The sequence below is a fragment of the Pleurodeles waltl genome, chromosome 4_1 (genome assembly GCF_031143425.1).
Source record: "Pleurodeles waltl isolate 20211129_DDA chromosome 4_1, aPleWal1.hap1.20221129, whole genome shotgun sequence".
NCBI classification, from domain to species: Eukaryota; Metazoa; Chordata; class Amphibia; order Caudata; family Salamandridae; genus Pleurodeles; species Pleurodeles waltl.
In genome coordinates this window covers 357,995,911-358,012,405 of record NC_090442.1, presented here as the reverse complement: position 1 = coordinate 358,012,405, position 16,495 = coordinate 357,995,911, and the positions used below count along the sequence as shown (strand labels likewise).

Here is a 16,495-nt window from a genome sequence, read left to right as displayed (position 1 = left end):
GCACAAAAAATAGTAAAAATGGGGTAAATCCCAGTAAAATGTCAAAATTGTGTTGAGAAATTGGGTTTTCTAATTCAACTCTGCCTGTTCCTGAAAGCTAGGAACATGGTGATTTTACCACCGCAAACCCTTTGTTGATGCCATTTTCAGGAGAAAAACCACAAGCCTTCTTCTGCAGCCCCCTTTTACCATTTGTTTTTAAAAAAACGAAATTTTCGCTGTATTTTGGCTAATTTCTTGGTCTCCTTCAGGGCAACACACAAAGTCTGGGTACCTCTAGAATCCCTAGGATGTTGGAAAAAAAGGACGCAAATTTGGCATGGGTAGCTTATGTGGAGAAAAAGCACATGAGGGGGAAAGGGCCTGGCAGCGAAGGGGTTAAACGAATTGCTTTATCATAATCCGTATTTAAGGTCTGTCAGAAAAAGCAAGCAAAGTGATCACAGAATCCCATGAACGATACTACCACCATAAGTACATGAATAATCAAAGGTTGGCCAAGAGAATTTTGTGCAGTTATTGGCTCAAAGCGCGAGACTGCTTTAGGTGCAAACTGGTACATATGCTGCACGTATTAGGAAGACACGTAAGTGTGTCGATGTCGAAACAGTTCCAGAGGCGGCTATTTCTCGAGCAATAACTGTTGCCTTGAACAATTTACTAATTTCGTTTAAGAAAAACAGATGATGCAAATAAACAGATCTTGTAAGTACAATCACGGACACGCTTGAGGATAGACGCATGTTTGAACGAAATACAGGCAATGAACAGCTGCAGTGAGAACTCACATCAGCAAAACTGCATTCACGCCTCTTGCTAGCATGACAGAATTCATAACAAACACGCAGTTAAAAAGCAATGGGTCTTGCGATTGCCCGAGTTAGAGCCATTAGCGTTGTAAATTCCTAACTGAACTTTTCTTGCAATATTAATTGAGAGTGAAAAGTAAAAGTTGACAGACACAAGTCAATTCAAAGCGCCCACGGCTGCCGTGAGCGCTAGAGTTATTGGCTCCCTGCGTGAATTTCCAGAAAGGATCGAGGCTGGGATGAAAGGAAAACCGAAAGCGGAGGAGGGACCATCACAGGGGGGAGCGTGACGTAGTGTGATGGCCAACAAAAATGTTCAATGTGAAATTGCCTGGGAGGGAACTCAGCACACAAAGGAGGGACATTTCACAAAATGCACCAATAAAAATGAAGCATTTAAGAAAAGCACAACAAAGAATGAAAAGCAAGACTGTCCGTGGTTAAAAGCCCTCAGAGAGATTACAACAGGCCAGAGGTGCTTGCACTCGACCCTAAAAATGTTATGTTCACTAAAACGTGGACAGCGGGAGACGTGATTATTGACGTCAGACACTTCTGTTGTTTGCGCTTTAATTCAGAAGTAAAACAGCACCAAAGACTTTGAAAGCAGTTTTTAAACGAGTACCTATGCTCAACCGACGAACCAATAAAACGTGCACCTCTAGAAACAATCTGTTGCATTTTAAGGTAGTAAGGTCTTATGTACTGTTAATTACCTCTGAAATGTATGACCATGACAGTATTGTCAAACACATCCAAAGGAAAACAAGCATTGGGAAAGGCAAAAGGTCTCACCTTTGGCACCTAATGGTTTGCCAATTGTTCTGTACAGCACAGCTTAAAAAGAATAAGGAAAAGAAAAGTTACATGCGTCTGGCTGTGTCATTTTGTAGGTGTGTGAACCAAGCATGCACATACCTACAAAATGACAACCTTTTTTTTCTGAGTAGGTGGAAGAACCAATATGAGAGGAAGCAATGAGCAGGGGCGTGGCTTGGTCAGTAAGTTGAGGGGAGCGTAAGCGTCAGATTTTCTGACAATCATACTGGCATGTAATGTTTAAATACATTATACAACAAGCAGGGTGCATGGGGGGCCTAAGATGCAGTGGAAAGCGAGAGGAATGTGGATCGGTAGGGGTAATAAGAGAGGGAAAGCACATTGTTTTGTAAAATTACCAATATTTATGACAAATTGAAAAACTGAGAGGGAGAGAGAGTGTGTGTGTGTGTTCTCGTCTGAATGTATATAAAACTTCCGGGTGAAGTCGGGCAGACATCTCCCCATACCCGACTGAAAGCATCTGTACCAAACTAGTTATCAGAAAATTTATTTATTATGGGGGGTGTAGCACCCCACTCCCCCTGAAGCTACTTCCCTGGCAACGAGAAGGGAAAGGAATTGAGGGGGGGTTAAATAACGAGGGGAAGAAGCAACATAGAGGGGAGAAGCAACAGGAGGAGGTGTATGTACAGCGACATGTGGGGTGCAAGGGAAGCAATGTGTGGGGGATCCCGAAAGGGGAAGCAACATGCCCAAAAGGGGAAGCAACATGGAAAGGAAACAGGAGGGAGGTCACGAAGCAACACAGGGGCAGAGGTGAGGATTAAGCAACATGTACAGCGTGGGGAAGGAAACCTAAGAAGGGAGCAAACAGAAAGGAATGTCGGGGGAGCAAACAAATGGGACTGAGTGCAATGCAAAGGAGGGGAAAGGTAAAAAAGCAACTCAGGGTGGCACATAGACAATGTTGGGAAGAGCACATAAGCAGCAAGCACAGTGTAGGGGTAGATGTACACAAGCAGTGCTCAATTTGTAAAAGAAAGAGTGCTGGTGCCCAAAGCTCTGCTCAGAATCCAACAGCCAGTGCAATTACATGGTGACAAACACAAAACCAAAGCAGGTAGTCTTTTATCCACTACTAGACACTCCCTTGTCCCTTCTCGTTCTTGCAGATTCCTGCTTTCTCCCAACGGTTTTGCCATCTTTCGGATGTGTGTTTTCCCTCTCTTGTATTCAGTTAATATCTGAGGTGGACAAATAAGTGCTGATCCCCAACAATGAGTGCTCTGCCCCCTACTAGCAACCACAGCCTCAAATGAAGCACTGAGACAGATTGCACTCTTAGATTGCATAAACAAAAAATACAAAAAAAAGAAGAAACTGAAAGGGGAACTGTGGAAGGAGATGAGTACTGGGTCCAAGCTCCAGGGAAGAGACAAACCAATGAAGTGAACATGAAGACACAAGGAAATGCCAGGGAAATGAAGACAATAAATGGTAAGTAGTGGGTGGGCTCTAAGCCCATGGTAAGGTAACAAAATTTGATGCAACAGACAGAACATGTGCTGTCTGAATCGAGATCTAAAAACACACCTCAGTTATTTCTGGATTATGGTTTTCAGCCTGAACTGATTTCTTCAATCTTATAATTTCCTGCGCAGGCGTTTCATGGAGGTGTTCCAAATCATTTTCTTTAACAGCATCCTCCAGTTCTGCAATATTGCTGAACACCTTATCATCTCTTCTTCGAGTCTGTAACAAAATACACTGAATAAAACAGCAATTCACTAAACATATTAGATTTTCAATCAACGGAAGACATTGGAAACTAGATAAGGATTCATCTTCGGACTGTGTATAATAACCTTTATTTTGCCAAAAACGTCACCGGTTTTTAAAACTCTTTAGCATTGCATTCAGCTTAAAACTGTTTTATAAGCATGTACAAACAAAACATATTTCTTAGTCAAAGGCTGGTGAAGAGCAATGCGAGGAGTATTCATACAATTACAATTGATGCACTACAAAATGGCCACGGTTTGCCTGGGACAAGCCCCATGAAAGGCAGCGGATAATACACTATTGAGGATACTGTACGACTGGAAAACATTAAAATACAATACCTATTTACTAAACGACCGTAGTAATATAAGTCATTCTTAATTATATGCTTTAGTGCATAAAAGGTAGTTACGGCACTTTAAGATGGCAAGCAACACTGTCTGGTTTTACCCAAACGTTCCAAGCAGCGGCAGAAAATTACAACTGGAAATTGTTAATCACTTCAGTCTTTCAAAAGAATCAAAAAAAAAGTAAGACACCAGTGCATAAAAATGCTAATAATGTGAAGAATGTTATTTTTAATATGTATACATGAGAAAAGCATTTACAGGCACCAAATAAGTTTATACTAAGTAAGTTTTTTGAGAGATTGCTGAAATATCTGAACATTTGGTCATCCCTGAATTTAGTAACTTGTAAACATTAAATTATAATGTTACTAAACTATGAGGTTTCTCTTATATGTAAGGTAACTCTTAGATTATTCGCCAAATGTACTAGACATAATTTACCCAGAAATATCAATGGTTCCAATAACATTCTCTTTCCTACAGATTAATTCATTCTAAATATTCCCATTCTTAAAGACTTGGGCACGTTTCATACCCCTACAATGGATGTGCTTCCATCGCACTGCCTCCCCCCCCTCAAAATCGAAGTTCCACAAGTGATTACAGAAGAGTATGAAAGTGCTGTACTGGGAAGTGACTAGGACAGAGGTAACATCGGACATAGAACATCCTCCTACATTTTAATCATTTCTTTAGAGACACAACATAAATGTACCCATTGCTACTGCTATTTACTATGCCCAGCTATTGTGATTTAACAAAGCACTACAGATCTAGGTTTGCCTGGCCTTTTGGCCAAATTTGCTTGCTCTGCCTACTCTTCATCAGCATCTTTTGATGGCAAATGAACAAAGGAAAAAACGAACAGCACAGCAGTGACCTCAGTGAGGTATCCCGGCACTATCAAGGAAAACAAAGAATTACAAGACAAACAGCATCTATGGACTTGGACAAGAGCCGGGTTTTTGGGGTGCTTCTAAACTTGCGATGATTAGAGCTGGATCTGATGGAAATTGTTCAATTAATCCATGCTTCTGCTGCTCAAAAAGCTTAAAGTGAGAAAGTGCAAAATATTTGAGGATGTAGAGCATAAAGACATTGTGGAATATACCAGAAAAGCAGTATATATTTGCCAATACCATGCTAAAACGATTGAGGGTAAAAAATTACTTCAAACGTGCTCTGGGTTCCCAAATTCAATGGATCACTTCTTGTTGTCACCAACTAAGAATACCAAGGAAAATTTCGCCAATGCTCATGACCGAAGGCTGCTTTTTAGCAGTAAAAGCTCTGGATTACGCAAATGACATCTATTTAGAATTGTCACGTTTTATCAGACAGACTGCAGGTTATGCACAATTCTGCAGCTCACTTTGTCACTGATTCCCCCAAACTATTGCAGGCTTAAACTGATTTTACAACAATTGGTTTGGCTACTCAAAATACAGAGTTCAGTTTAAGGTTCTTTGTCTGGTGCCTAAAGTGTTCTATAGTAATGCCTTTGATTTTTGAAAAAATACATCTGCCCAGCGAGATTCCTTGCTTACACAGATGGGACGTCCTTGTGGTGCTAAGGATTATTAAGATTATTTCATGTTATGTTAGCAAAGCTTGTAAAGCGCACATACATCGGACGGTTTCTTGGCACTGAAATGGAACGATGAGGTGAAGGTACTGCCGGTGAAGATTTAATCGTGTGCTTGACTATAATAGGTCTGGCAGGTGAAGTTTCTTGTATGGCGGCCCGAAAACTCTGGTATCCACTTACATCGTTTCTTTACTGCCTGACATTAGTGTCTAAATTCAGGAAAAGACTGAAAACTAGGCTTTTTTGCACAAACGTTTTGTTAGCTGTTTTAACCGAACTTCCCGTACATTAACTGTGTCTAGAGACCCTTAGGCGAAAGTGCGCTACAGAAACGGAAAATAAAATAGCAGAGCCAGTATTAGCTAGTAACAGATGAAGAGAGATTTGAAAAGAACAAGTACTTCAAGAGGAAGCCAGATTTGGGTAGCTAGATAACTAATGATATAAACATAAATATGGTGGACTAAAATAAGGAGACCACCACATTTTAAAGCATCTGGAGGCGTTTCTACAAAAACTTGGGCTCGCAAAATAGTTTATATTTCCACAGGCCAATTTTAATTAAATCAATGTCTGAACTATAATTTTGCAGCATGAATTGAATTAAGTGGTCGATTTATGTACGGAGTAGCTTGTTGTCAAAGATTATGCCCTGGTTGAGGGCCTTGTTCACTGGGTGTGGAGTGAGCGGGTTTGGGGGTGGGGATGGTGGGGTGAGGAGAGGTGGAGAAGCTCCTACAGCGAGATGCCACCAGAAAGATGCCCGGAAGGAAAATTAAAGCTGCCAAGATTAAAATCTCAGTCTTCTCTAATTTCAGCTTTAAACACTGTCTCCATTGTGAATACATGAAGTTCTGCAGGTACTGGAAATATTAGTTCAAAATAAAAGACCAGGTTCATCCCTATGTGGTAAAACAGACTCCGAAGCTAGAGGTGCTGAGGCGACAGCACACATTTAGTGGGGCAGAAAGAGTCTCCAGATCACAATATAACATTTTACTCTGGGGCAGTCTGCAGTGAGTGCTAAGGGTCTTCCAAAGCAGCATGTGTATCAGGATTCTTTTCTCTGCTTTAAGTGTTTCTTCATTTCTTTTGGTGAAGTTATCTCAGTATTGTGAATGTCCAGGACTTAGAAACCATGGCCTGACAAAGACAGTTGTTCAACAAGACATTAATTAACAGGCTGATAACATGCCCAACTTTATTAGATAAAGTAACAGGGGAGGAATCCAAGGAAGAACCAGAGCATCAATTCCAGATGACCAGTGTCGAGTCAATTCATGACTTGAAGTGAAAAGTTAAGGGCCAGAATGACACATGGGAGGGCAGGGCTCACTGACTGGAGTAGAGGAGTCTGCACCCGAAACTTGGCATAAATGTTTTAGTTTTTTTCCTGTAAAAAGGGAGATTCTCACAAAACTCTTTTGAAGCAGAAGTAGTGGGGAGCAGGCTTTAGCAGACAAACATGAATTGACAATCTCTTTAGCCATATTTGAAGCTGCCGTTATTTCATTAGCAAAATAGTCAGGTTGAGCCTTACGAATAGCTACATGGCAGTGCTTAATTTGTAAATAAAAAGGTGCCGGTGCTCAAAGCCCACCTCTTAAAAACGTGGCTGCTGCAATTAAATGGGCGAACACGGAATACTGAGGCAGAGTAATTCTAAAGCCATCTTGGGCCTCCTCAATCCATTTAAAGGCACTCTGTCCCTTCAGCTCACTCTTGCTGCTTTCTCCCATTGTAACGATTTTTCATTTTTCTCTTCCTCCGTCTTCCCATTTGTGTCTTTTGCTCGCAGTAAATGCTTGAGGCAGAAGAATAAGTGCTGGACCTAAAAAATAAGTGCCGGTGCTCAGCACCGTAAACAACAAGCACAAATTAAGCACTGCTACATGGTGATCTCAAACGGCATGTTTGTAAACCAGTTTTTGACTGGCCTCGTAATCCTTCCTCCACAGCAGCTCCAGTTTCTTACAATTGGATTTAATATAATCAAGTACCGGAGTAAACCAGGGGCAGAAGGGCGAGATCTGGCTCTAGATTTACTTCTGAGTAGAGCAATTAAATCAACGAGCTCAGCCAATTATGAAAAGAAGAGGTGTCAAGTTACAAATATTCATACAGTTGGGGGACATGACTGGAAAGGTTGGAAGCTGTCTCAGTTCAGGAAGGACCTCAAGACCTGGCTCTTCGACTGATCCTTCCCCCTCCCCTTTCCTCCCATCCCTGCCCTCCCTATTCCCCCCCCCCCACCTTCCCCCAGTGCCTTGAGACCCTCACTGGTGATAAGCCACGCTATACAAATCCCCTGATTGATTGATAGATGCTAAATTGAATTAATTTTATAACAAGGTTGAGAGTTGAGCAGGCTGGGTACCAAGGAAGAAGATTTGCATGGTAGTGTAAATTCCCAAGGAATGAGAAAATGATCAGACCATAGTAGAGGCCTTGGAGCGTCTGTATGGAAGTTAGGCAAATTGGTGTAAATTAAATCTAGTGTCATTTTATGTGTGTGACCACAAACCTCCAGCCTCAGATTCAGGGAGGGAAATGGCTCAAAGATCTGAGAGTGAACCAAGACTACCCTCAACATCCACATGACTGTTAAAACAACCCAGAACAGTAAAAGTGGCAAATTGAAGACTACTTAACGCAACTTTGCCTAGAAGCAAACTAACAACATGTTTAAAGGGGAGGGGATGATTGGGCAATGGGCAGGGCGATATAACAATACACCAGAAAATGAAAAAATGGCTGCAATTGTAAGAGAAAATGGCACCCTCATAGAAAGAGAGAGAGAATTGCAAAGATGTAAAGGATGTACATATATACTAAGAGTGAAAACTAAATTCAATGCCACCACCGTACTGTCCTGTCTATCAAGGTGCTGAATACCCAAATAGGGGGGTGGTGTGGGGAGTTGAGGGGTCAGGGGGTGCCACTAATGCAATGTCTGGGCTAGAAGTGTCCAAAAGCCATATTTTAGTACGAAAAAATGCATCTCAATTATTAGAAGAAACCAAATCATAGAAATTTAACACATGCTTCAAGAGAGTGTGTACATTATTCAAGAAAGCCTTCACCTTTTGCTCAGGGAGCTCAGCAGAACACATCTCATTGTGTGCCACAAGTAATTCCTCACTGGAAGAAGGGGTAGAAATGAATCTGAGAAAAAGCAGGAGATGGGTTCGAATAGAGAGCTAACTTTCAGCAGATGAGAAAACTGTTGAGCTTTATTTAAAGCTTTTAACTGACAAGAATTATAATTTACTTATCCACTGGGTAGAGTGCAAATGGAGAAATCGCCAGCATGGCTGGCACTGGAAAATGGGCAGACAAAGGCGGGCATGCCTTAAGTGTGCCTTTGATGTGTCAGCAGCACCCTTGTTGTGGGTATCCATGCAAGTGCACAGGTTAAATGGGCTGCAGAGAAGAAAGTGGCCTGACCACTCTAAAAACGTGGGCACCACAACCATACAAGGCCAGCTCAAAAATGTCCCAACCAATAAAAATGAACCATGAAGCACTTTTACTACCCACATCCCGGTGTCCACAGGAGTCCCCAGCAATTAAACATTTTAAAATCACGTTAAAATCAAATTTCTCAAAATAAAACAATTTAAAATTGCAGAATCAGTTAACACCCCGACGACACGCCTTCACAGTCCGTTGCGCATCAGCGCTTATGTGGAGATTAATAGGGCTGCAGAGGGGTAAGAGGACCCACCCACTCTAAAAACTAGAGGGCCACAACCACAATAGCGGCTCAAAAATGTCCTAACCAACAAAAAAAACAGTGAAGCATTTGTGCTTCTTGCATCCCCCTATGGCAACAAGAGTTCCTAGCAATAACCAAACATTAAATCACGTTAAAACCAAATGCAACAGTTTAAAACCGCAGGATAATTATAACACCCCCAACGCCCACTTTCAAAGTCTGGAACTTAACATTTGGGATTTATAAACTTTTTGATTAATTTCTGCCTGGCAAAACATTGTGGGAAAGGAAACCAACCGGCCAGCGGATCTGCCAAGGGTGCATCGCCAGTGGGCCTGACTTTACCGCAGTTCCCGCTATGTTCTTCTCCGCTGCAGCAAATGTGATTCAGCGGGCCGGACGGACACCAGTCAGCATCTAATGATGTTGATTTCTCCTTGGCCACAGCCTGCATCATTGTCCCAGTGAGGACAACAGACTTCCAGAAAATAATACAAATCCAACAGTAGAAATCTTCACTGCGCCTGATGTAGAGCAGCATCTGATCAATGTCTTCCTGGTCGTAAACTTGGGCTTTTCCTGCTCTGAGCTTTTCTTCCATTAGTTGACGGCTTCACCAAGACTTCGTCCTTTATGAACAAACCAGTATTGGAATCCAGCCTGCAGCCTTGGACCACGGAAGAGACTACCTTCTTGAAAAATCTACTAAGTTTAAAGGTAACTTTCCAAGTAGGATTATTCCAACGTGCGTTCCAGCATAGTATGCCGGAAATCTTAGCCTTGTCCTGGTATAATGTTACCATTTGCTTCTGGTTGGCACTTTTTATATTTAAAAGTTTAAAAATTCATATCTCCTGTAAACCCTTATTTGTGTTTTCCCATTTTAGGTGCCATTCTGCTCATTACAATATTTTTAGAAACAGATGGGGATTTATATTGTATTTCCAACCTTTTAACTGTTTTGATACTCCTAAAAGCTTTACAGATTTTCTTAAATTAAGCCTGTCTGCTCTGTGCCAATAATATCAGTGGTTGAGCTTAGGTTTAAATTATTGAAACCTTATCTGGACCGAACAAGATTACGGGTATTATTACTTGAGGTGGACTATCATCCACACCAACTAATGATCAACTTTCTCACAGCTTCCAAACACTTAACATTTTGACATGCTCTGACATATTCTTCCCAAAGATTAGAATGGCATCTTGAAATGTAGCTGCACCAGAAATGGCCCCTAAGGTTTTCTTAATGAGTCGTTGAAAAAACAGATACTGCACCCGCTAACCCAGGAGTCATTTGTCATGTTTGCTTATTTTACATTTTACATACAGAATATAGAATTTGAAGTAAAAAATAAAAGCTTTTTGCATAACCAAAGTGCTTGCATGCAGATGGATTTTTTTTTTTCTAATAGAGCACCATGTGCATAACTGTAAAAAATAAAAATCAAGGTTCCTGATGAGGTGATTCGAAGGAGCTATGTATAAGCTATAAGGCATTGGACTTGACAATTCCTGAAATCATAGAACTACTCCTAATCAGTCATACCAAAATCCTATTTACATTGCTTAAATGATTTAACCTCCTCTTGGCTGAATATACAACATAGTTTCCTACAGTGTCCATCTGCACATTTAGAGAAGGGTTCACACTCCAAAAGGGTCCAAACTCCATGGCCGCAGAGAAAGCATTATTGTATATGATTGGATAATTTAGAGAGGGATACGTGTGACCTCCCTGCACTGCAAACTGGTCCCAGATTTTGAGAACTGTCTTTGTTGGGGTGGAAAAGTAAGCAGTTGAAGTTTTTGCTCCAACCATGGTAAGTCCTAAAGCGAGCAGTACACCAATAACCTATCCATGCAGAGGTACGTATTTTCTATTTTCCTCACACTATAGTAGCTCATTTGGTCTGGAAAAGCTAAACTCCCATTATCCATGGGCGCCATCAGCAATTTTGATAAAATTCAAGGTCTTTTATTATCAACCCAACCCCCAAATATAAATTATTTTGTAATGCTTTTATGTTGAAAAGAGTTATGGTTATTGGAAGACGCTGACAAGATACAGCATGCCTGGGGGAAATGTTCATTTTTTTAAAACAGTTTTTATTGATTTTGGAATAGGAATATAGTCCCTGAAGGCAAATATAAAATAATACAAACATAAACCAAGCCTTGAGCACTTATCCCTGCCCCAACCCCGTCCACAAGTGAATAATGAAGACAGCAAAGTTAAGAACCGCATCAAGTGTCACCACCCAAGGAAATGTTTATTTTGACGACATCTACATATCCCATCCAAGACATATAATGCTTTTACTAGTATATTCTTATGAAGGGATGGGCAACTGGGAATTCATAAATTTTCTTGGCTATTTGTGATGTTTACCCCCAGACATCGCAATGTTCGTTCTTCCCACTGGAACGGCGCTACATTATGTAAGTTGGTAAATTAGCTTCTGGGGCAGCTATGCTGAGTATCAATGATTTCTGCTTATTTGCCTTGAATTCGTAAACCACTTCAAACTCTAGTGATTCCACTACAGCTATTAAGGGATCTACACGGGGATGTCATTGTAAAAAGAAAGTCATCAGCAAAAAGAAAGGCCTCTCGCTCCTTATCCCCCCCCAAAAAAAGAAACCTCTATTCGTCTTGTGAGCTCTGATAGTGAGTAATTCGGCCACTAGAGGGAAAAGTAATGGGGAGAAGAGTATTGCTTTGTCTCGTCTCTCTGTATAAGGGGAAACTGAAGGAATGATGACCACTTACTCGTACTGAGGTTGTGAAGCGATATAACCTGCCAACATCCAGTCTTTCATTCTATTATCAACTTTTTGTTGTCTCGAACTACTTCTAGGAATTTCTAGCTAACTTTATCAAATGCATTCTTCGCATCTAGGGACAGACTGCCTGAATCTCTTTTCTTTGGTCTTTTTTCCAGTTAGCGAGGTATTTGTCTAATGTGGTCACTGTTCTGTCTATGCTTAATGATGTCTCTTTGGTCAGGGCCTACTATCTGGGGCACATTTAATAGTGCTACTGGGCTATAGGATGCGCAGTTGCCAGTGTCGTCCCCAGGTTTGTACATTATGATATCTGCCTCGCTGATAGAGGTAAGGCCTATAGATCTTGAATATGTATTGAATATGGTGGGTTGCCTAGTCGGGATAAAAGGGTTATAAAATTTAACTGGGAAACCATCAGGTTACAGGGTTTTCCCAGTGGACATCATCTTTGGTGTTTGAGGGAACCTGGCCAGAGCAAAGGAAAGGAGCATGTGTGGACCACAGAAACTGACATAGTCGAGGCCAGCAAGTGGTGTGGTGCTATCACCTCTCCTCCCTCACATCTGCTCACTTCATGAGTCCTTCCCTGTCTTTCCTCACTGATCCTGACCCTCAGGCTGTGCCCAGTGGACCTTACATGATTGTCTTCAGGCAAACCTGTCCTGCCCACTATATTCTTAGTCCTCTCCTTTGTACTTTGATGGCACCACCCACTGCCCTGCAGTAAGTTCAGGACCTTATTATGTTTGTGTGAGGGCCCAGCGTAACTCTGCTGTACTCCTCATGCACATATGTTGTGCTGGGGTGTTGGGGGTGAGGCCAAGTCATCTAACATCGAGAACAATGACACTTGAAAAAAAGGGGGGTGGGTGTTGGAGGAATGCAGAACTCCTAAACAAACCAGCTCACTGTCCTGCCCTCATCAACGAGGTTGCAGGGATGCAGTGATGAATTGCATTGACTCACAACAACAGTCAGGTTTCAAACAGCTGCTCAGGGTCTGAGCGGCCGCGTGGAAGTGTCAGCTGCAGGGGTTTGCAGGGATGCCGAGAGTAACTTATGTCTTTCTGAAACACTGGTCAGATTCAAAATGTCTACTCTGGCTGTGGGCAGCTGTGCGGAAGCATCAGCTGCATTCAGAGTTACCATACCTTTCTAGGCCTGAAGACCAGGGTGAGCCCGGAACTCCATTAGCCACCCCAGCAACTCTTGCCTCTCACACGGTACACCATGTCGAACCAGCTGCGAACCCCTGGACCCTCCTGGGGTCGTGCGTGGGAGAGGACTGACAGGTAGAGCGGACACTAAAATCCTCTCTCCTCCTTTCCCCACCACAACATCAGTTGATTATCTGAATCTACATATATTGCCTCCTTGAACCTCATCCCATACTTCCATCTCCGGCCCAGTGGTGACTATCTGTATAGGTTGGATACTGTTTGTTGTAGAAAGTCCTGAGGAAGTCAAGGGGTAATCCCCAGACGAAACGCATGTTGACTGGGACTGGAACAGGAGCAATTTTGGATGAAAGAATTTAAAGAAGAATAAAGAAGATCATGAGTCAAACAATGGAGCGTTTTTGAATTAAGGACTTTGAGTATTTAATGATATATTCAGCATTTTTCTGGGTTAAGGCATGTGCCTTTCATAGTTTATATATGTGTGATAGCAGCTGATGTTATGATTACTGGGTTTATTGGGGGACTTATTCCAGTGATTGGCACCGTCTGATGAATTACAGATTCTATTTCGATTACATTGAAGGAGAGCGCCAAGTACTCCATAAAAATCTCCCATTGGTAGCTAGAGTCCAGTGGTGACTATGGTCCGTCACTCCTGCACCACCGCCAGCTTCAGCGATTCCGCCCTCTGTAATCCCGGACACCCCGATGCTGGGAAGCACACCACCCCTATCTACCTCAGACAAACAGGAAAAGGTGCTAGCATCCATCGAACATTCCTGAGTTACCATGGCGACCAGGCTTGGATCCTTAGCTGCGGATTTAAGCTTCCTGTCTGATCATCACTGTAAGCTCTCAGACAAAGTTGCTGGCGTAGAACAATCAATCCGCAATCTGGGACTTACAAGACCATGTTCAGTATCTTGAGGACAGGGCAGAAAACTTGGAGGGCAGCTCCCGCAGGAGTGACATTCGCATCTTGGGACCCACTAACATATCTGGAAACTGTGTTCAACATGTTCACCATTGGATTTCACCCCTTTCTATTCTCTGGAGTGGGCTCACTGCATCCTGGAACCTGCCAATGCCGGTTCCTCCTCGCCCCATGCTGGCTACAATATCAGGGACCACAATGCCATCCTCTGTGCTGCCAAACATGCAAGCCCACTCCAGGTAGAGGACAAAACCATCATGCTCTTTCCTGATTACACCTCAGATGTCCAGCATTCCTCCTTCAGGGAAGTCAAAAGGCGTCTTCGCCAATTAGGCCTACAATATTCACTGCTATTTTCAGCCTGCCGTAAGGCAATATCTGATGACACCACTGTCTTCTTCATGGACTAGAAGGAATCCTGGGAATGGACTGACGAACATTACAAGGAGTCGATGTTAGCCCCAGCCAAACCCGCATCTGGCACCATAAGTCTCGTGACTGGAGCGAGGCAGGCCACACACGTGGGGACTACACCTTGGGCATTTACAGCTAACGACCTCAATTTGGAACGGATCATCGAAGACCCAGGCGTGCTCTCCAGGCTGCAGCCAACCTGGGAACCAATGCTGCAACCTCTGACAACAAAAAAGGCTGCCCATATATCTTCACATCAGATGCTGACACTGTTCCATCTGATTACTCCCAAAGGGGCTCACAGACACCCCTAACCCCACAGGTAACACCACAGATGGAGACAATCTTATTTGAAAACTGCTTTCCCAATGTTCACGTAGATGAGTGTAACATGGACACAGCTCACATTGATCTGTAGGACCATAAGGAGCATACTTTCATTGCTGTGAAGAACACCATCACCTGCCCTTCCCACTCTATCTTCTCACAAGAATCTACTCCTCCCTGCAGATTTTCTTTATCCCTGCAACCTACACCTTGCGCAGCTCCAGCAGTGGGCTCCTGGGCTGTTGGTGGTCCTTGCCAGGTCCTGCATGACTCAGCCTTTGTCCTTTGAGGGCACCAGGGTCATTCCACCGTACCCCGATACCTAGCCACACCCCCATGTTAAAAAAGAGTTTCCAGAAAATGCCCCATTTGGGCTTACCACCAGTTGTAATAGGCCCTCAGTATTGGACTTTTAATTCACCACACTTGTCACGATCAGCATTGTTTGCTCCTCCTACCACACATGCTCTAACCTGGCGGGCCTTTTAGGGTTGGCACGTCCAGGGCTGAGTGTCACATTGGGTTCACATTTCTCCCGGATGGTCCACTCTCAGCATGTTACTTACTATTCATATAGTAAACAACAGGCGCAGGTTATTTTTTACTGGAGACTCACACCACAAAAGAGGAGCTAGATTGCCTGTGCAAGCATTGAGCGAGTCTCATTTGCACCACCACTAACTCTGCGTATGCATGAGGTGCCATGACATGCAAAGAAGGCCAATATGTTTTCCTCGAAGGCTGCCTTGGTGGCAGGCCACTGCTCATCTACACCCCAATACAGATCAGGAAGCCTATTGGGATGCACTTTCCACCACATTCGCCCACAGAACCACGTTATTCTGGGTAATGGGAGGTGACTACAATTGCGTGCTTGACTTCACTTTGGATAGGTCCAACTCCAGGTTACTCCGCTCTCCCTCATGCACACAGGTGCATTGATTCCGGAACTGAGTGCATCACTGGTCACTCATGGATGCATGGCGGTCTCACAACCCTGGCTTCTCAGCCCTTCTCTTTCCACTCCAATACCCCACAATCTACACTTGTGCCTTGACCACTGGTTTCGTTTTACTCTCCTTGTGTCCCATATTTAGCTATCAGATTACCTGGGGCGTGTGGCGTGGCCTCTGACCATGATGCACACATAATGGACATCTGATGGACACCCGCATACCCACCAAGCCCAATATGGTAGCTCTCCTGCGATTGACTGGAGGACACTAGTTCTCGGGGTAAAGAGGGGAACCACATCTGACATTATTTCTCCTAGAACAATAACACAGCCTCCACTAGGATGCCTGAGTGGAATGTCTTATGTCTTTAAGGTGGGGACAAGAGCAATTTGTATCCAAAACATAGTGGGAGCCCGTCGGGCCTAAGACAGGGACATAGTGACCGTCAAAAAGAGCCTTGGTGGACTGGATAAAGCAGCGGACCAAGACTCCATCCTCAGCCCTCAACTTGGAGAAGTGCAGATCTCCCACATGGACCTTCTAGGATGTCTGCTGCATTATAATTTTACAGCCCACACAGCCAAAGTTCATAGGGAAGGCGAATCCTGGCCTGGCTGATTAGACAGGCATCCTCTGCATGCCCTATTACGGAAGTAGTAACACTCATGGGAACCACCACCCGTACACAAAACGTCAAATTTACAGGCCTTCCACGAATACTACTCTGCAATCTACCGTGCACCACTGGATGCCCTGGAGACCCACTCCAACGCAATCCTAGCAGACATTGCTTGCCCGCCCATCTCACCTACTTCTAGGTTCTCCTTAGACACTGCAATTACACCTACTGACATAGGTCAAGT

At 43.3% G+C, this 16,495-nt stretch overlaps 1 protein-coding gene across 23 annotated transcripts in view; it reads right to left on the bottom strand.

Moving 5' to 3' along the window:
- Positions 1-16,495, bottom strand: part of PLEKHA5 (pleckstrin homology domain containing A5) — a 991,819-nt gene that overhangs the window by 99,005 nt on the left and 876,319 nt on the right. For all 23 annotated transcript variants that reach the window (XM_069228492.1, XM_069228488.1, XM_069228489.1 and 20 more), the window contains one exon: positions 3,186-3,344. In XM_069228492.1, the coding sequence (XP_069084593.1) occupies positions 3,186-3,344 (159 nt within the window). The remainder of the gene's footprint in view (positions 1-3,185; positions 3,345-16,495) is intronic.